This window comes from Stegodyphus dumicola, chromosome 7 (assembly GCF_044657685.1).
Source record: "Stegodyphus dumicola isolate Sdum_Otavi_A_Nest chromosome 7, ASM4465768v1".
NCBI lineage: Eukaryota > Metazoa > Arthropoda > Arachnida > Araneae > Eresidae > Stegodyphus > Stegodyphus dumicola.
The window spans coordinates 201558716-201580977 of record NC_140774.1 but is presented as its reverse complement, the minus strand read 5'-3'; the positions used below and the strand labels follow the sequence as shown (position 1 = coordinate 201580977).

The 22262-nt window shown below is 33.8% G+C and overlaps 1 protein-coding gene across 1 annotated transcript in view; it reads right to left on the bottom strand.

The window, feature by feature from the left end:
• The window catches only part of LOC118191892 (degenerin deg-1-like), a 63406-nt gene extending 41946 nt beyond the window's left edge, over positions 1-21460 (bottom strand). Inside the window, exons 1-3 of the mRNA XM_085821229.1 lie at positions 20535-21460; positions 14163-14322; positions 8510-8649 (exon numbers count right to left, since the gene is read on the bottom strand). Coding sequence (XP_085677355.1) covers positions 8510-8649; positions 14163-14322; positions 20535-20806 — 572 coding nt within the window. The 5' untranslated portion in view covers positions 20807-21460. The remainder of the gene's footprint in view (positions 1-8509; positions 8650-14162; positions 14323-20534) is intronic.
• Positions 21461-22262: the final 802 nt, after the last annotated feature.

The window sequence follows — 22262 nt, the reverse complement described above, 5'->3', positions numbered from 1 at the left end:
TTGGAACTTACATATCTTAGAATTTATGTATAAATTGCATTCAAAAGTTCAATATTCAGGAATTTCAGTTTTTTAAAATTATAGTGTGACAGTATCACATTGATGAATTTAACAATTATAAAACATACAACCGCACATTTACCTTCTGCAACGACTTACGGATGATTTGAGGCCTAAAGAGTAGCAAAGACAACAGTATGAACTGGCGAGATTCAAGTTACACGGAAGTAGAAATGAAGATATCATGTAATGTTAATATCACTATGTTTTCTTATTCCAATAAATAAAGTTTCTGTTAAGGAAATAATACTGTGACAGTTACTTGTAGGACTGTGTAGTTTCTCCGTGAACATTTTCATTTGTTATGTTCTTACTGCAAATGCACCCTTGGGAATTAATTTGTTCACTTTATTTTCCCTACTTACTTTTCAGATAGTAAAATTAGCATAAAAATGTGAGGGAATATACGAGGAAATGCAGTGCATAATTCTTAAACTTTCCCCTTGATATATATATATATATAAATTTTAACAAACATGTATATACGTAAAAAGCAAATTTATTAAAATAATTTAAAAAAAGGGCAAATATATAGAAGATTTAATTTTCAAACTAATCTACAATATCATTTAAATTCAGATAGCATAAGTAAATGAAGTGCAAAACCAAACTATGAAAATAAATTCACCAATTTAGCAAATTAAAATTAATCTAAAAATTTTTTTTAAAAATGCATAAGTGAATGGCTGTTGAGCAGGCAGGAGATAGACTTATCAAGGGGAAGTTGCCTCCAAACCTAACTCCACAATCATTCAATTCGTGTGTCGTCATTCATGCAGGCAAGGGTAAAAGTCAAACCAAAAGTAAATACATAGTGAATACATTATGTCAATTATGATATTATTATCACACACACACATATATATATGCATATATAATTTAGAAAGTTTTAAAAATTAGTGTAGTCCAACCATCGGCCAAGCAGTAAAGTCGCTGAGCACCGGTAATTCGGTCCGAGGTTTGAATTCCGCAAACGTGCTGGCCGCATGGGCGTTTTCGTGGTTTTGCCCATCTGTAACGTGCATATGATTCAATTACCCTTAGAGAGTCCTCCACGAAGGCATCCCTACTTTTAGGCTGATAGACCTCGAGGCTTTACCGTAATCTGATAATAACCAAACCAAACAACCAAATTAGTGTAATTAATAAAAGTTCTTTTTGACACTATATAGTTTAGCTATAGGATGTTTAGCTACGAGCTGCTTAGAAACTTATTTCATGCATTACTTTTATAATTAAAATTACAGTTTCTTCGCAAAAATAAGCAATTCGGCCAGCAGGTAAGAAGACAGATTTTTCGGTGAACAAAACTGAAAGTTTACTTTGGGTCCCATTCGGCAAAAAGATTCTGAAGGTGTAGAAACTATTCTGCAAAGTTTCAAATATAAACAAATATGGCTGGTAGGGGAAAAAATTAGGCTTAGCCGCACTGAAACTACTTCTAAATTAATGCTAGTTCTACAACTATTGCATGCAAATTAACAAAAGGCATAAAAACCTTAACTGAAAGATAAGAACAGCATAATTAAATCATTTTAAAGCAAAAAGTACACACACACACACACACACACACACACACACATATATATATATATATATATGTAAGAAAAATAAAGAATATGTTAAAACAAGAACCTTCCCTGAAGAATTATGATTATTTGAACTCTGAAACAAAGAGACTTTTGGACTGAAATGCTGAAAAATTCAATATGACTCTAAAAATTAAAAATTTATTTTAAAAAATTGATATTTATAAATTATACTTAACAGGATTAAAATTTTATGATTTATGTTTTTTTTTTTTTTTTTCGTTTACTAGTGCTTTAACGCTTTTTCTTTAAAAAGGCTTCTCTGTCGCTACGCCTTCTTCTTCTTGAAAGGGGGGAATATGTAAGAAAAGTAAAGAATATGTTAAAGTTAAATTAGCAGCGTAAATTAATTTCCATTTATTCTAAAAATAGTAATCTCTCTCTGCATTGCGTCATTTCGAGAAAAATCTATGTCATATGATTCTTACGTAATTATGATGATGTAAACGGAACTAAAACATTTAACAGCCAATAATAATTTTACAGCAATATTAATCATCCAATCAAAATGCTTTGAGAACCAAAACTAACTCATTTTCACTTAAGATTTCATCCTAAACATTACGCACTTGCTTTCCACGCTTTGGCCTAGCTACACTGTCGTCTGTCTGCTGCTGCTTTCTTGCTACAAAATTATAGAAAATGTAAGCCTTTTGGAACAGTCACATTTAATGTGCCGATTTGTGTGTAGCCGCAACATGTTGCCGAAAATAAAATTAATCTGTCTTCGCCTCCAATTTCCTGGTCATTTCTTCCCGCTCCTGAATTTATTACATATGTATATATATATATATATATATATTGTTGGCAACCGACGTCGATTCCTCTAGCGCATGCGCATGATAAGCAAGTTCTCTGCTGCGTAATACTTATACTTAGTAGGCAGTTAGCCAAAGTCAATGGTGAGTAATGCATGTAAGCGAGAAGGGCTAAGCGCTGTGTAATATCATGTTTCTACTCTGCTGTTCAACGTCTTCGTAGTTTAAATAAATGTTTGTTATGTACATAGAAAACGTCATTTTATTCTTCTTAGGTTATGGGCCCAGATAGCGCTTAACTGTGCAGAGCAACTACCATTGTTAAATTCTTTCGGCAAGCCAAGCTGCGTCGACTGAAAGGAAAATGGCGACGACTAATACAGCGTCAATTGAAAAGCTAAACAAGGACAACTTTGATACGTGGAAGTTGCAAATGGAAGCAATACTGATTAAAAATGATCATTGGGACTATGTAACTGGGAAAATTCCGAAACCAGAACCTGGTGATGAAGAATTTGCTAAATGGAAAACTACTGACCAAAAAGCACGAGCGGATATAATCCTATCCATCTCACCCAGTGAACTTCCACAAGTAAAGAATTGTGTAACATCTCACGAACTGTGGCGTAAATTGCATTCTATTTACGAATTGAAGGGACCAGCTAGAAAGGCCACAATTCTAAAAAAATTGCTTTTTACAAAAATGAGTGATTCTAAACAAATGACTGTTCATCTAAATGATTTTTTCATTCTTGTGGACAAACTTAAAGAAATGGAAATAAACATTGCGGATGATTTGCTTACAATATTGCTTTTATATAGCATACCGGACTCTTATGAAAGCTTTCGAATAGCAATCGAATCTCGTGATGAACTGCCTTCTCCAGAAATGCTGAAAATTAAACTGTTGGAAGAAGCTAACGCTCGCAAAAATAAAGATTCAACGTTTTCTGAACCACAACATGCGTGCTATTCAAAAGATCGGAAGTATACTCAACGACCGATTCCTAAACCGAAACCAGATAAATCTGCAAACCGAAGACAGTATCCAGTTAACTACAGATGCAACTTCTGCCATATCTATGGGCATAGAGCATCGGAATGTATGAAGAAAAATAAAGAAACTAAAAGCAAACGCCTCAGTGAAACTGCGATGTCTGCAGAATATCAGAATTCCTTGGAGCAAGAAAAAGCCGTAGCATGCACTAATACTAATTCTAAAGCCATTTTTTGTCTGGATAGTGGTGCAACATCGCATATGTGTAACAGCAAGGAACTGTTTCAAGAAATTCACGAGGTAGGTGATACTTATGTTAAATTAGCTGCTGATAAAACTGTTAAAGCTATTGGAAAAGGAACTGTTAAATTTAAAGTTCGGATAGGTTCTAAAACTGAAAATATCTAACTCAAAAATGTATTGTGTGTACCTGATTTGAAAAATAATTTAATTTCAGTGTCTAAAGTAACTGAAAATAATCTTTCAGTAATTTTAAAAGAAAAATGTGCTCAAATAATTAATTCTAATAACGAAATAGTAATTTTAGCTAAACGCGAAAATGATCTTTATTTTGTCATGCCAATATTTGAATCTGTATCAATTGCTAAAGAAATAGATCAGTGGCATATAAGATTTGGCCATTTAAATGAAAATGATCTTAAAAAACTTCAAATAAATAACATGGTTAGAGGTCTTTCTTTTTCTCAAAATGACTCTCTTTCTACTTGTAAGGTATGCATTCAGGGTAAACAAACCGCAACCCCTCTTCCCAAAGAATCTGAATATAGAAGTACTGAATTGTTGAATCTAATTCATTCTGATTTGTGTGGTCCCATGAGAACCGAATCAATCGGTGGATCATTTTATTTCGCAACATTTATTGATGATAAATCTCGATATGTTCGTGCTTATTTTCTGAAGTCTAAGGATGAGGTTAAAGAAGCTTTCAGAAATTTTAAAGCATCCTTTGAAAATAAACTTAACTCTAAAATCAGAATCCTGCGAACCGATAACGGGCTAGAATATTTAGGGAAAGACTTAAATACTAATTTCTTAATGATGCGGGAATGAAACACGAAATGAGCACTCCTTACACGCCAGCCCAAAATGGCGTCGCCGAAAGATTAAATCGCACTTTAGTTTCAATGGCGCGATGTTTGTTATTGCAATCCAATTTGCCTCAGAAATTCTGGGCCGAAGCCGTCAATACGGCTGCTTACATTCGAAATCGCTGCCCAACGCGAGGTTTAAAACACGAAATAAAAACACCTTACGAAGTGATGTTTGGCAGAGTACCTGCTGTCTCTCACTTCAGAACCTTTGGCCAAAAAGCATTTTCGCTAAATAAAAGGCCAGGAATAGGCAAATTTGATATTCGATCTAAAGAATGTATTTTTATTGGCTATTCTGATGAATCAAAAGCTTATAGACTTTGGGATCCCGAGGCATGTAAAGTGATAATAAGCAGAGACGTAAAATTTATTAATGAGTTTGAAAACTGCTGTAGTTATGACTCAGAGCAAGAAATAAATCTGCCTTTCGCTCCGGAGGAAAAAAATTATAAATAAAACATGTTGTGATGAATCATCACCTCTGGACGGTAGCGAGTCGCCACTTAAATCTGAAGCTGAACCGGAAAGCGGAAGTGATTTAGATAACGAATCAATGCTTCCTATCCTGATTAAAAGGGGGCCTGGTCGACCCAAGAAAATAAAAACAGGTTTGCCAGGAAGGCCTAAAAAGGAATATCATTATACAGTTGTAAATAAAAATGAACAAACTCAAAATGTTGTTGAGGAAAGCATTAATCCTACGGTGCAAGAAGCATTAAATGGACCATATGCTGAAAATTGGCATAATGCCATGCTGTTAGAATATAACTCGCTTGTTCAGGAAAAGGCTTGGGAATTTAGTAAACAGACCTGAAAACAAGAAAGTTATTGGTAGCAAATGGGTTCTTAAATTAAATATAATCATGACGGCACTATCGAAAAATACAAAGCTAGGCTAGTTGCTAAAGGGTGCGCTCAAATCCCTGGTCTCGATTTCACTGAAAACTTTTCCCCTGTTGCTAGATTAAGTTCCATAAGAACAGTTTTAGCCTACGCAGTAGAACACAATCTCAAAGGTTACCAATTAGATTTTGTAATGGCCTATGTAAATGGAAATTTAGATGAAGAAATCTACATGGAAATTCCCGAAGGTTTTCGCGATGAAACTAATTCAGATAAAGTGTGTCTTTTAAAGAGATCATTATACGGTCTTAAACAGTCAGGACGTCAGTGGTACAAAAAGTTGGATGAAAAACTGAAATCTATGAAATTTAAATCTCTTAATTCAGATAATTGTGTTTATATTAAAAAGACGCCTAACAGTGAAACTATTATAATCGTTTATGTAGACGATCTTATCGTTTTTACCGATTCTCAGCAAACGTATGAAACGATTCGCGATAGTTTAGCTTCTGCTTTCAAAATGAAAGACTTGGGAAAATTACATTATTGCTTAGGAATAGAATTTTACCAAAATGAGAATTCAATTAAAATTTCTCAAAAGAAATACGTTGATGATATTTTAAATCGGTATAACATGCAAAATGCTAAATCTGTGTCTTCACCTATAGATAACAGCAAAAAATTATCAAAAGAGATGAGTCCTAAAAACGAAAACGAAATCGCTGACATGAAAAATGTTCCATTTAGAAATCTGATCGGATCATTAATGTACCTTTCAGTAGCTACTAGGCCAGATATCACATACGCCGTGAATTTCTTAAGTCAATTTAACAACAATTCGGGAAAAGAACATGGCATGCTGCGAAAAGAATACTTCGATATCTAAAGGGAACCCAAGATCAAGGACTAATTTATACGAAAACAGGAAAACCACTCATCGCCTTTGTGGATGCAGACTGGGCATCAAATGTCAATGATAGAAAATCTTACACCGGTTTTGTATATATATTAAGTGGTTCAGCTATAACCTGGGAATCACGAAAACAACGCAGTGTAGCTCTATCTTCAACGGAGGCGGAATATATGGCTCTGTCTGAGGCCGCCAAAGAAACTGTCTACCTACGTCATTTCCTGAAGGAGCTGGGTTACAACATAGAACATCCAACAACAATATACTGCGACAATCAAGGAGCTCAGAAAATTACAAAGAACTCTGTGTTTCACTCCCGTACAAAGCACATAGACATTCGCCATCATTTTGTGCGTGAAGTGTATGAACGCGGTGAATTAGATGTGAAGTACATACCTACCAGTGAAATGGGAGCTGATGTGTTAACCAAATCCCTGACTCCTGTTAAACATCAAAACTGTTGTACAATTGTAGGATTGAATACTGTTTAATATGTATTTTGTTTTATTTTCAGGAATAGGAGAATCAACGTCGAAAGGGGGTATGTTGGCAACCGACGTCGATTCCCCTAGCGCATGCGCATGATAAGCAAGTTCTCTGCTGCGTAATACTTATACTTAGTAGGCAGTTAGCCAAAGTCAATGGTGAGTAATGCATGTAAGCGAGAAGGGCTAAGCGCTGTGTAATATCATGTTTCTACTCTGCTGTTCAACGTCTTCGTAGTTTAAATAAATGTTTGTTATGTACATAGAAAACGTCATTTTATTCTTCATATATTTTATAATAAACATATATATATATATGTGATGTGTCAGCTTTAGTCGTACCTTAAATTATCAGACGATAAGTTTAAAAAAACAGGATCCATTTATTATTATTCAGGAGAAATAGCAGTTACAAAATCAGATATCCGGAGTAAATAAAAAGAATTACTAATAACTTTTTATATGAAGTTTACTGCATCGTGACATTTAAGAAAAAGCCCCGATATTCTTTTGCGAGTCCTTTTATAGCCTCTGGAAAGGCGGAGCTTCCAAGAAATAACGTCAGCCTCGTCAGCCAATCCAGTTCGCTTTAAATATTTCCAGAACATTCTAAAACTGTACGTGTAGAAAAGGCGGGAAAAACAACTTGACTACGGGGCTGTGGATTTAATTACACGTACTTTCAAATAAGAGAACGTCGCCATTATAAATGAAAAGAACATACAGTTAGAATTTTAAGTGTATTCTTGACTATGGAATTTTATTATTACACATATATATTAATATGCGTTTTTTCATAAGCAACTAATTTCTAATTTAGGCAATTCACTACTTTTGGTTTTAGTCTTGATTTTGTATAAATCTCTACCCATGCTTATATGGATGACGAAACACGAATTGAGTAATTGAAGAGTTAGGTTTGGAGGCAACTTTCCCTTGAAAAGATCCGTCTCCTGCCTGCTCAACAATTATTCACTTCATGCAACATAATTTAGTCTTAAAAAATTCTTTAGTTTTTAGGATTAATTTATGGATTATTAAATATTTTTGGCGTGTATTAAGATGCTTGAGCTTAATTTATATATGCTCTCTGAATTTCAATGATATTGCAAATTATTCCGCAGCAATAATTAATCTCTTACTTGCTCACAATTGAATTTTCATACTTTTAAAAATTAAAATAGCCTTATATGAATGCGATAATGCTTTGCGGCCTGATTGCAACCAGAAAAGAGAGGTGCACAACTACATGTCATAGCAGTCGTATATACAAATTTTCAACGTTCTGAGACTATTCGTTTTTGAGTTATGCGAGACACATACGTACGTACGTACAGACGTCACAAAAATATCTCTTCTGAATCCATTTTACAATCCGTTTTGGGGAAAAAAGTCCTTTATTCCGTCTATGTACAGATGTTAAGCAAAATCAGCGTTAAATTGCATTCGATAGCGGTCAAAATAGATATTTTCATTGGAATTTTTCTTGATTACAATTCCTCCATTACGTCGCATAAGGAAGTAAAAACGAAAACACTGAAATAATCTAACGTTTATTGGAGAATTTTCGGAAATTTCCCAGCTTCTCAAATTTGAATCTCTATCGAAATAAGGAACTAAAATCTGAAGATTTCCGCAGATTCTCCAGAGTAAATTATGAAAAAAAGGAAGTTGAGAATTAATTTAAATATGAATGGGTATTCTAAGGAATATTTTGCTTTGTTTTGCAGCAAAGAAATAAAAATGTATTCTTACTCGCAGACGGAGTCCAAAACAGTCTCGTTCGTGAGATAAAATCTGCAGTAAGATATAAATTCTTCGATCGGTTGCAAGTATTTCTTAACATCGTCATAAGGTACAAAGAACAAGTCTCTCATATCATAGTATGATGGAATCTGAAAAATAAAAAGAAATTTTCATCAATTATACCGGAACAAAGTAACTGGCAAAGCTTCAATTTCACCATATTTCAAAACTCGAGTAAAATTATATTTTATTCGAGTTATTGTATATTACTTATACTTTTTTTTTGTTTAAAAATAACGTGGCAACACTTATCAGCTATAAGTTTTAAATCAAATTCCCTTTGTTTAATTCTCTCCGAAGTTATGATTATATTAAAATAAATTCGATTTAAATGGAGTAGTGAAAATAATACGTGAAGAAAAGGTTACACTGGTTATCATAAATTAAGGAAGAATCACAAAAATAGCGATAACTCCCTCAAAAATAAGCCAAACCGTGTAAAATATGAATATGTTGCCAAGTAAGAGTAGACGAGTAAAACTCCCATATGCAAATTAGTGACGATGCACTCGGAATACGTCATCTGAGAGGAGCATAAGAGTTCATGTTTGAGAGCAAGCCCACATGACATCGGAAATCTGAGATAGCCAATTCGTAACAATGATCTCCAGGCATCATTTGCCTGCAGAACTACGATAGGCAGGACAAAGTCAAACAGAAGTGGCCAGATGGCTAAATGTGAGTCCTTCTGTGGTTCATAGACTTTGGAGGCAATTTCAAATCACAGATTCGGCTCCTAGGAGGTTCAGCCAAGGACGGTCAACTGCTACGACGAGCGCCGGTGACCGATATTTGTCATTATGTGCACTCAGGAATAGAACCGCTACTCCGACTCTTCTTAGATCTTTCCTTCCTGCAGCCACCGGAAAGATGGTGTCAGCGTCAACTGTGCGTAGAAGGCTTCACGAAGATGGTCTGTATGCGAGGCGAACAACCATTTGCGTTGCCCACTGCAAACAACCGTTTGCAGTGGGCACGACAATATGTCCACTGGACGCCTGAGAAATGGAGGTCTATTCTCTTTACGAATGAGTCCAGGTTTAGTCTAGAAAGCGATAATAGGCGTTATTTGATATGGAGAGAACCTGGAACACGTTATCATCTGTCAAATATCCGTGAAAGAGATGCATACGGAAGAGGCAGTGTCTGTGTTTGGGGTGGCATCTCTTTGGGTGGACGCACAGACCTCCATGTTTTTCCAAGGGAAACCGTGAATGCTCATGTTTATAGAGATGACATCCTTGATGCTTATGTGCGCCCATATGCCGGGGCAATAGTTGATGCTTTCCTGTTACAGGACGACAATGCAAGACCACACAGGGCTCGCATCGTATATGATTATCTTCAACAGGAAACAATTATGCGCATGGAGTGGCCAGCTCGATCCCCGGACTTGAATCCTATCGAGCACGTTTGGGATGCTTTAGGGAGACGTCTAGCTGCTCTCAATCCGCCCCCTTAGACCCTTGCCGCGCTTGCAAATACTTTGCAAGATCAATGGCTGTCGCCTCCTATGGAACTGATAGACCGCATAATTGAAAGCATCACACATCGCTGAATGTACTGTATTGCTTGTAGAGGCGATTATATTCCATATTGAAGGTACTTTTACTATAGCAAACTGACATCATCGATTTCTTTATTTTAGTCATGTGCTAATTTCTATATTACCATAATTGTTTGGTAATTTCTTTTTATGTTATTTGATACCTTACTAGTGTTGTATATTGTGGGTAAGTTTCATAAAACTCTACATGTATCTTTTTCAGTAATCGTGATTTTTGTGATTTTTCCTTAATTTATGATAACCAGTGTATTTGGTTGCAAATACGGTGTAGCAATGATTTCAAAGTTTTAGTTTTTTGAAGTCCAACTTTACATTATTTCCCCCTTTATTAAAAACGAACAAGAAATTGAGATAATTAATTTACAATGTGTTATAAATCGTAATAAAAAATTGTAGGTACAGATTTCATAAACTTTTATTAGCACTTGTCATGAAACAAATACACTCAGTTACGAACTTCAAAGTTAAAAATAATCGCTTTGCTTGGCAATGCAGAGTATGTGAAAGCTTTTTTTCACGGTTGAAAATTAATAGAAAAAGAACCCGATCGACTGATCGACATTTAATATTCACGCTGAAGATAATTTTCAATATTTTTTCTCCACGGCTACCCACTTTACTGGAAGCGAAACCTCATCAAATGTCAAGCTGTAGTAAGAAATAAAGAAGTTCATGACTATCTACATGTAGGCCAACCAGTGGCGGAGCGGTAAAGTCGTTGAACACTGGCAGTTCGATCGGATGTTACTCGTAGAATCGAATGAAAGAGAATAGTTTCAAGTTATTTACTCTCAGGTTTTGTCCTACTTGGAAAGTTCTCTTTCGAACCTTAGATAGTTCCGATAATTTGTTTTGTTTTAAGTCAAATTAATAGCAAGTTATTTAATGATTAACTAAACATATTAGAATTATTTGCAATAAACATTAATCTGAAAATTTAATATTTAGACATCAATATTATATTTACAAATTTCACCAACTAGCCTGCTTGTTAGATAGTTTGTACTTGTTCTTGTGATATGTAATTCTATTTATCTATTTTTATTTTCCTCTTGGCTACAATTGGCTTCGAAAAGTTAAATTGTAACCCTGTAGGCAGCAGGGGGAAGAAATTTTCATTGGCGCAGTTGGACTATAGCTCGACCCGGGGGAGATTTTCATTAGCGAAGTTGGAGTACACCCAGCAGAATTTTGATTTCATCCTCATCACTCATTTAATGCGAAACAAATGGTTGTACATATTGTGTATATAGTCTTCCAGTTTATGAGAAATATTTGTATTTTATGCATTATATCTTGTCTCTAGGATTGACTTGGATCACTGTCCCTGCATCGCTACATGTAGTAACCAAGCTGGTATATAGCTTGTAGCTTTGCAAGCTAGACGCGACGACGCGGATTCTTCTATTGTTCAATTTTTGTGATTGAATGTGTTCCTTTACAGAAGGCCGTGTGTTTGAATTCATAAATTAGGAGAAATTCAGTAACGTCTTCAGTGGCCCACCATAAAGAAGAATAAGGTAAGTTTTACCTTTTGAACATACATAATTATTTTTCTAAAAATAAGTGAATAGTGAGGAAATTGTTTTTCATTGTTCTAATTGTCTAGTTGCTAATGGACTGTGAATCTGAGAACCATTTTACGGAAGTGAGTGAAGATTTAAAAGAAAGCGTATTTACAGATGTACGTAATAAATTAGAGAAAAGAATTGCGAATATTAAAAAGATTTAGGCCAGCGGTATTCAACCTTTCGACTAATGCGTACTATCTAAATAAAAACTGAAAATCTTAAGTACCATCGCTATTATGATTTTACAATGATTATTTTTTAATTTCCCAATATAAATATTAAAAATAAATATATTTTGCCATTTGCACAACCTATTAGCTATTTTTATTAAATATGCTTATATAAAAAAAGGCACTATTCCGTTTTGAGGACCGTAAAAAATCGCCAAAATATTGTTGATGCCAGTGCTGCCAAAAATAATTGCGGCAACCCTAACGCAAGAAAGGAAGTATAATAGTAAATAACTATCTAAAAGATTATTGTTTTAATTTAGATGAAGGGTTAATTTCATGTAATACTTTGGTAAAATCCTAGTATACGGTGCAGCCTTGGCGCGATTTTGAAAATTATCGCCAACACCAAAAATGATCCAAAGAACGTCTATATATATACTATACACTATATATATAGTACATACTATGTATAGCCATATATATTCTTTGAATGACCTGTTTACTACTCATCGTATATGTCGCGTTTTTACTGCTCATCATAAAGTCGCCAAAAGTAGCCAAATCCCGTGTGCACCGGATACTAGGATTAAACCAATACTTTTTGATTATTATAATTTATATGAAAAAGGCTAAACATGACTGAATGGAAGCATAAGAGTAAATACGTATTTCAGATCATTATTATAATTTATATCAAAATTGCTAAACATAACTGAATGGATGCCTACATCGCTATTTCGCTACCGAGTTATCCCTAAAGCATACTTTCATCTCGTTGGTTGTTCAAACGTAATTTTCTATAATGAATGATGACTTTTCTTTGAAAACATTCTTGGTAAAGTGCAGAATCGCCCACTTATTTGTTTGCCGCTTTTTACAAGGTTTAAAAACAACCGGATTTTTGTCAATTTTCTTTTACTTTTAAGTGAAAGTAAAAGAAACCTTCTTTTACTTAAGTGAAAATAGGTCGATGTGTACATAGATAAAGTCAAGGGTGTGCGCAGTGCCATTTTTGTGCAATTCTGGGATTTTTTTTAAAGTAAAAATAGGTCGATGTGCACATGGATACCGAGTATGTGCAATTCTTAAGAACGCGTCAAACAGTGGGTGATTCTGCACTTTACCCAAAATTCTATTGCCGACTTTTCGTCATGGGCAATTCCCAAATTTTTAAATCCTTAGGATATCAAAAAAGGATTTAAAATCAAAAAAGGATTTAAAAATTACACTAGTATTTCACTGGCGTCTTAAAAAATATAGAACTATATAAACTTACGCAATCTGAAATCATCGCGTACGCTAGATTTGGCGCGCTTTTGCGCTTACATTTTCGTTGCAATTTTTTTAGGGCCCTCGAAACCGAATAGTACCCATGTTTGAATTGCATACATGTATATTACTATATATTATTATTCCTTAGTCTGTTAACTGCTATTATCCTCTTATGGGGATTTCTCTTGGTAGCAGAAATTTGGTAACTCTAATTAGGTTGGAAAGAACGATTACCTTTTTAAATTGTTGTTTAAACTTTTCTCAAACTTTTGCACGAGTTGTTGAGTAGTAGTTAAATGAGTGAACAGGAAAGTATTATTTGTGAGCAGAAGTAAAATTTTTCAAGATTTCAACGTTTCCAAAACGCGATATATATTATTATGTATATCACTTCCAACTCCTGTGTTCTCTAATGGTTTTAGAATATATTCCGTGTTCTCTAATGGTTTTAGAATATATTTATTACCTATATACCAATTATGTGAATTTTATTTTCCGGTAAAGGCTACTTGAATGTAGATCCCCATTTAGCGTTCATGGCAGATTCCATTAATATTCCAATTTACAGTGTCTGTACAGTCTGGACACCCAGAAATAAATGCAAATTGAGAGAAAAGAATTTTGTACTTAGTGGGTTAATTATTATAGTATACTTTGCATATTTAATCTGCCTCAAATATCAATTAGTAAATTTATTTACAAGCATTTTTTTAATGTTTTCTTTTCCTTTGCCCTACACATTTCCATTTTGGTAGAAAAATTGTGTAAATCGCTGTTTCAAGAATAGATTCAAAGCAATTATTCGTATTAGGTAATTTTTGAGACAAACTGCTATATTTCTGCAGTAATTTTACTGCAGTTTCTTCCATTACATCCACTCCCCAAGGACATGATTTAAAATTGATTTTATGATGAATTATCTATTAAACTATTATAACCAACATATAATTGCAGTTTGGTTATGCATTAGCTTTAACATGTAATGAAAGTCTTAACCACGAAAAGAAATCCATTCTTACCGATATGTTCATGAGTTTAAGTTCAATAACGTCATCGTCCTCGTCGGGGTCCTCGCAGTATCTAGGAGCACATTCGCACCACTTTATGTACTCATCATCTTTTAACAGGGTACACTTCTTTTTGTACTTTTCGTCAGAGCATATTCTCGATAACTGGACTCTGAAAAGAGAAGTTAATATGAAACAAGTGCTTTTGCCATGAATAAGCTTCTTGATTAAACATCCGATACGCTGCCGTCGTGGTAAATTGAAAGAGATTCTTGTTTTACTTTTAGCATTACAACATAGTAACACATTTTTGTTAGTAAAAGTCACAGCCTTCTGTACCATGGGTTTTAGATTTACCCATTTATTCGAACACAGAATTTGGGACTTTTCCGTTTCACCGGCTCAAATCTCGGCAAGCAGACTTTATTGGCGACAACATACAGTATGCACATAAAAAAATGTTAACAAATGTTAGTTCTAAGAATTTTTTATTTTGAAGGCATAAACATTTTAATAGCGTTTAAAATTTTGTAAAAAGCCAATAAATAACGACAATAAATTTGTAAAAAGACATTTATTTAAGGGGACTCGTACACCTTAAACCCCTCATGATCTTCGAATATGTGACTGTTGCAAAAATTGGGATATTTTATTTATTTTAAAAGCAATTACTTCCAACTTTTTACAGCTGACAACATAATATAGCTGCTTTGGAAACTAGTAACCAGAAAGTTTGTGTTGCCACAAATGTTTTTCTAATTTCATCCTCTTTGTGACAAAATATTTCGCCATGTTTCCACCTTGCGCGCATGATATTTTAAAAATGGCTAAATGGTACATGCTTAAAATTTGATGGAATTCTTTATATGGGCACTATTTTCTAACTGAACCAACAATCTGATGAATATTTTAATATTGAAAAATTTTATGGACGAAAACATTAAAAAAATTTTTAATAAAATACATTTTATAAACTCAACTCAAAATAAAATAAAAATTTAACATGAAATTTTTAGAATTTTAGGTTTACAGTAGTTTCCAAATGTTATAAAGCTATATATTAAACATGGAATTAAATTTTGAAACAGAATGTTTTAAACTGCGCGCAAGTTGGAAACATGACGAAAAATGTTGTCACAAAGCGGATTAAATTATAAAAATATTTGTGCCAACACAAACTTTCTGATGACTATTTCAGAAAGCAGCTATATTATGTAGTCAGCTGTAAAAATTTGGTAGTAATTCCTTTTAAAATAAATAAGTTATCCCATTGCTTGCAACAGTCACCTATTCGAACATCTTATGGGTTTTAAGGCGTAGTCCCCTTAAGAATTTACTATGTTTTTATGGTTCAACATCCTGATTTGCCAATTCGTATCACGTGACCCCAAGTGATCTCGTATCACGTAAACTACGCTACAAGAATATATTTCTCTAAGCAATTATCTACACTAATTTCAAGTTAAATTTTAATTTGGAATACAAATTTAAATGCAAGAATTATTTCAATTCCTACGACTAGCTTACTCAGAAATTATGTAAAACAGCAGTGCTATACTTCTTTAGTGCATTCTCATTAGAAATGATAAATTTAACCCTTTCCCTTTTCTATAATTTCGCCTTCGGGTGAGCGGTGTGATTGCATCCTAATTGACTTAATTACCGCGAATGGCCTTAGGCCATAAAATTGAACTATCTGGTAAAAATGCTATGTAATTGTATGCCACTATTGAAAGAGAATCTGATAAGAAATGGCGGCGACTTGTTTTGAAAATGAGGCGTAAAAGGTTGTACCAATAATGTACGACTGGTACCAGCGAGGATATTCCGTTTGGCGCCAATTGTACCATTATTGGCGACTTTATCGCCTTCGCCAGCAAAACGGAAAAGTATCCAGAATTTATTACTATTTTTAATATAAATCGTCTTTCAGAAATCATGGACACCTTATTAGATATAAAGATGTTTTTCCAACTGTTTTATGCACTTATGCACACACCGTGTCCATAAACGTCCTTCATATTATCACAACCGTCGGTCGTAGACGCATACTTTGTGTTACAAAAATGTTTTAACCGAAGTAAAGATTTATGCTTTGACAAATTTAAATTTAAAGACATCAGTACTGTAAAATTTAAGAAATCTAACGTTTTAAACCTTTTTCACTCGCTTCTTAAACCTCTTTCACTCGTGACCCCTTTTTTATCACTGAGAATTTTTTCTCGACCTCAGATATTAAATGCAAAATAAAGATTAAAAATAAATATCCTCCCGTATATAATTTACTTCTTTGGTAAACAATATACATATAAAAAGTATTTTTAGACTTATTTTTAGCAAACAAAAACTAAGAAATTTTAATGAGACAGATATGCTCGCTTTCTGCTGCGTAACAAATTAAACGTCGATGCGATATTTGATACTGCTGGCATAAAGTTACTTCAGCGTGTTTCAACATTGAACGACATTTGGTTTTAATTAGCGTCAAAGCTGAAAAAGTTGTTTCATAAAAATATGTAGTGCTGAATGAGAGAAGAACATTTAATGCCATTTCAGAAATAGTGAGAAATTTAGCTTTAACTCCGATCTAGAATTCATCAAGGATTTTTGTGAAAATTCAAGTTTTAGCTTTGAATCGCCACGATAGCTTTGCATTTTTTATAACAGGTAGTTAATCTCATTAATATCGATTTTATGTAGTGTATAAGTCTAATCTCATTAATGTCAGTTAATGTAATTTCTTTAAAAGTCTTTGAATTTAACTATCGAATGGAATTTTCGTGACCCCAAAATTTCGGTTTGGGATCTCGTAGTTTAAGAAACACTGTTTCTGGACATTCTTTTGGGTCCTTAAATTTAAATTTTCGAAACATCTGCCCTCAACATAATAAATTTAAACGCAAAGCGCTCACGCAAAGTAGAGCAAAAACTGACCGAGATATTTAATTTTAAAATGCCCAATTTTTGACAACTTTCAATTTTCAATGATCGATTCGCAAATAACTCGAGGTGAAGTACATCGAAGTGGATTTTTCTCTTTTTTAAATGCCAATTCAATGGCACTCTTTTGTGATTTACCAGTGTCTTTAATTTATAATTTACATTTGGTATGCCGAAAGAGTTTTCATACAAATAGCGTATAAGTTTTCAAGGTTTAAAAATAAGTTATTAATATTATCACGAAGTTTTATTACCTCAGTGTCATAATCAGGTAACAGTGCAAACAATTTATTAAAGTACAAATAGTTTTCGTTCAAATAGAAGTGAATGAGAATAGAATGAATACAGAAAATTGTAAGTTTCATACGTGCCAATATTGAAGCTTGTTTTCTTTTGTACCATTGTTTTCTAGAAAGCAAATTTTATAATATTCCGTTAATAAGATCTCCATATTCCAAAAACAATTGATACTGTTCTATTAACGGGGTCGGATTCAGAAATGTGTGTATGTATGCACGTGTGTATGGATGTATATGCGTATACACACACATATTGGGTCAGTCCATAAATTCGTGAGCATTTTTTGGTAAATTTTTAAATAAAATAAAAAAACACAATTTAACGTTTCAATCAATGATATATTTTTCTCCATTATCTACAATGTCTCGCCATCTTATCGGCAGCTTTTTTAGGCCATTGCTGTAGAAAGACTCTGGTTTTGATGCAAAAAAAACTTGAAAGTTCATTGTGTACATCCTGTTTAGAATTTAAGTTTTCTCCCAGTAAAAAATTTTGTAAGGCACGAAATAAGTGAAAATCACTTGAGGCAATATCTGGGGAGTAAGCAGGATGTGGCAAAAGCTCCCAATTAAATTCACTCATTTTTTTGCAGCGTTGTTCGAGCCGTATGCGGTCTAGCGTTATCACGATGAAGCAACGCTTTCTTGATATTCACCCATCGTGGGCGTTTTTTGATCCATTCTGAGTTTAGACGACAAAATTGTTCACTATAAACTTCTGAATTAATCGTTTGATTTGGTTCTAATACAATAATACAATACATTAAATACAATGCATAAATAACTCGAGGTGGAGTACATCGAAGTGGATTTTTCTCCTTTTTAAATGCCAATTCAATGGTACTTTTTGTGATTTACTAGTGTCTTTAATTTATAATTTTTTACATTTGGCATGCCGAAAGAGTTTTCATACAAATAGCGTATAAGTTTTCAAGGTATAAAAATAAGTTATTAAATATTATCACGAAGTTTTATTACCTTTATTAGTCATTCTATAGAATGCTGTCGTTACATACGAGATTCTCTCAACTAATATACAGATTTTGGAAATGAGAGGGCGGAAGCTCTGGCCAAGGAGGCAATTACCGATGTATTAATGCTTGTTATTTATATTGATGTACAGGGATCAACAAGGAAAGCTGTGACTCTTATGAAAAATTATATTTGTGATAAATGGAGAGAGGAATGGGAAATGTCTAATCGAAATAAAGGTTATATGAAATTTGTTAAACTTAAAAAAGGTTTATGTAATTCAGACAATTGACGTTAACCAAATCATTACAGGTCATGGCCGTTTTCCTTTCTATTTTAAAAGGTTTAAATTACAAGATAAAGTAATATCTGTAATTTTTATCTTGTTTAAATTACACTTTATCTTGTTTAAATTACAAGATAAAATGTATCAAGATAAAAGTGTATCTGTAATAAGTAATCTCTGTAATATCTGTAAAGAACCGGGCACTGCGGAGCATCATGTGGAGACATGTAAATATTTTACTGATATCAGAAACGAGTTTAAGAAAAATAATGTTTTTAATATATATATTTTAAATGATTTTTAAAAGACTGAAAAAATTTGCCAGAAAAATAAAGGAGAAGATTAATCATGATAAACTTGCAGTAGGGATTTTAGCTTTGTTTTTTAGTTATGTTCTTTGTCTGTTTGTTTGAAGATGTTGTTTCTAGCTTGCTCTGGCGCAGCTCGCAAAAAGGCCATAGGGCGACGTAAAGTCTGCCAGGAGGGTCAGGCTGTGTCCTACCATATCATACAGATCATATCATACAGATCCGATATATGAAGATGTATACGGTGTTTGAAATTGGATAGGTGACTGCTTCGTGGGCTCGTGGGTGACTGCTTCATGGGAAATAGTCCTTTCATTAACATAGCAGTAACAGTTAATTCAGTATGAATTAACAGCAGTAACAGTTACAGGTATGAATAGTACTGGTAACTGTTACTCGTATGGATAGTACTGGTAACTGTTACTCGTATGAATTAACGGCTAATCTTTGGAATATGGTAACAGGTAGTTTGGCAGCATTTTGGTAAGGCGATAAAGGTTACTAGGTAGGACTTTAGCAATAATCTGAGAAGTACACAGTTCGAATCACAGATTATTTTGTCTCAGAGAAATGAGAAATCATGAGACATGTAATGTAACATTTTCCGGAAAATTCCCATAGGATTTTTAGCTAATAAGCACTTAGAAACAATTTCGCTGCTAAAGTGCTGAATCGCCCACTTATTTGTTTGGCGCTTTTTACAAGAGTGAGTGAGTGAGTGAGTGAGTGCACTGCTATGATGGCTTCCGACCACAGACATGAACCAAACGGAATTATATACCATCACGGCGGGGAAGACTCCAGAGTAACAAGGTTGAATATTATAAACTAATAACAGTTTTTACATATTGTTAACTGCAAGGCACTAAGCGTTATTCTGGTTATCTGCTTTAAGTTCTGAACTTTTGAAACATTATAATATTATCCACGGTTGTTTCTGCTTAGGCAGTGTCCTGAGATTTTCAAGAAGAATTGGATTTTTGTCAATTTTCTTTGACTTTTTAGGCGAAAATAGGTCGATGTGTACATAGATAAAGTCAAGAGTGAGCGCAATGCCATTTTTCCGCAATTCTGGGATGATTTTTTTTAAGTGAAAATAGATCGACGTGTACATGTATACCGTGTATGTGCAATTCTTAAAAACGCGGCAAGCAGTTTGCGATTCTACATTTTCTCCCAATTTTGCACCTAATCTTTGTCATGATTAAGCACTTTTGTTTGATAAAAGTTCTAGCATAAGCGTAATTCGGCTAGCAGATTGTTGGAAAAAATTTTGAGTAAAAAAAAAAAAATGCCTTTACTTACTGAAAACAAAATGGCGTCCAAAAAAAAAAAAAAAAAAAAAAAAACTAACAGATTGCTGTAGCAGGGTTGGTCACCAAAAAATCGACAAGTTACCATAATCCGAAGATTCGACGAATTAACAGTTACTGGTATTTTACTAATAATGACTCCTGAGGAGAATGCAGCTTCCAGAATGATGACATTACTAACATTTCGGAAAGCTTGTCCAAAGTATTTATAATAGAATACACAATACATGTACGTAAGCAAACACTTTGCAGAAATACTTACTTACCCATGTAAAGTGCATATCGTCATTGAAGGAGCTTCTATCACCTCGGGAGACGACACTTGGACATCTATGACCGTCTCGTATTCCCAGTACATGTACAAGAAGATCAAAGATTGATAGATAAACCCCACCAGGCATAATATGAAGACTAAAGCTCGCAATACCCTCTTGGGGATGTTCCCGGCGGTTGCTATTTGAGGAATGCCAGTTAGCATAGAATTCTGAAGCACAGATGTCATATACTTTGTGAAGTCTTCCTTCTGCTTTCTCACCATTCTTTTGTTTTTGTTTCAGACAAATAAAAAAGGACCTTAAAGTATCTTAACCGAAAACCAAAACTTGTGCGTTATTTATCCGTATATTTGTCACAGTTATTAACAAATGAGTTAAATGTATTTAGGATTCAACACAGAAGAAATTCTGCTTTAACTTTGAAGAATGTCTAATTGACTTGAGGTTTACCAGTATTGTTAAAACTTGAAAAATGTTCGTTTCTGTTTTCAAATCTTGGCAGACAAGTTACCGATTACGAAGAAACACAGCAGTCTAAGTAGAGACTGATCTCATTCAGTTTAATTCTTCAGTTAGTATTTGTTGAACAGCGTACAAATTTCAAGACTTGTTTTCTTGAAGGCCTTAGAATATATTTTTCTTTTAAGATTCAATGCAGTAATATTCCAAGAGCAAATTCTTCGAGATATGAAGCATTCGTTTCATGGGATTAGAAAGTGAAATTATATTTTGCTTATCTTCAGACGTTGTTAGCGAAAATGTTAAGTTACATCATCAAATGAAGGAAACTTTGTTGCTTTATTATCTTCAGGAACTAATAGAAGTTGATTGGCTTGGGTGATCTAGTGTGTTTTTGATTCATGTCTAATGATCCAAAGTTTAAGCCTTCAAGCAAAGTTCGTATCTGGATTGAATCTTTTAGCGAACGATTAATTTATTAAAAGTTCTTAAGTAGCCACTTTTAAACGACGCATATTCTATTGACTTAAATTTCCAAATGTTTACTTACATTGTGTTTGTAATGTTTAGGTTTGCGTCAGTACATTTTTGCGAAAGATTACCACGCGCGGTTCTCCAACTGGTACGCACGAATATTTGCTTATTAAAGTAAATATCATTTTAAAAACCAGAACATAATTCTGTACAAGTACTTGCGACATTCACTTCATAGGTCAAGTAATCACAGCCCAAGTAAATCAGCGAGTCAAAGGCTTGCAAATAAATAATTTTAGAAGTCAGATTTATTTTCTCGGACTTATGTAAACAAAGAACGTGATGCGGCTGAGCAAAGAAAAAAAATTGTATTGTTTTTCTGTCAGCCTGCTCATTAATCACGCCATGAATTTTATTTTCAGCTTCGATTGGCACAGATTTTAATTTTTTTTCGATAATGGTTTTCGGATATTTCTACTATATTCGCTTATTTCCCACACGTTCTTCAGTTAAATAACAAAGGTAGTTCCAAATATAGTAGAATTAAAATTATTCGAATCAATTGGGACAAGACCAGAAATTCAGATAATCCAAAATTCGAATAACTGGATTTTTGTTCCGAAGAAAGGGTCTACGTACACTTTAATTAATTACTGTACGTACTGCATATTGAAAATGCGAGAAAAAAACTTTTTTTAAAGAAAAAGAGGTTTTAATTAATTAAAAAAATCTGATGTGTACACCACATGACTTCTTTGTACGGAATATTAAATTATACGCATTTTT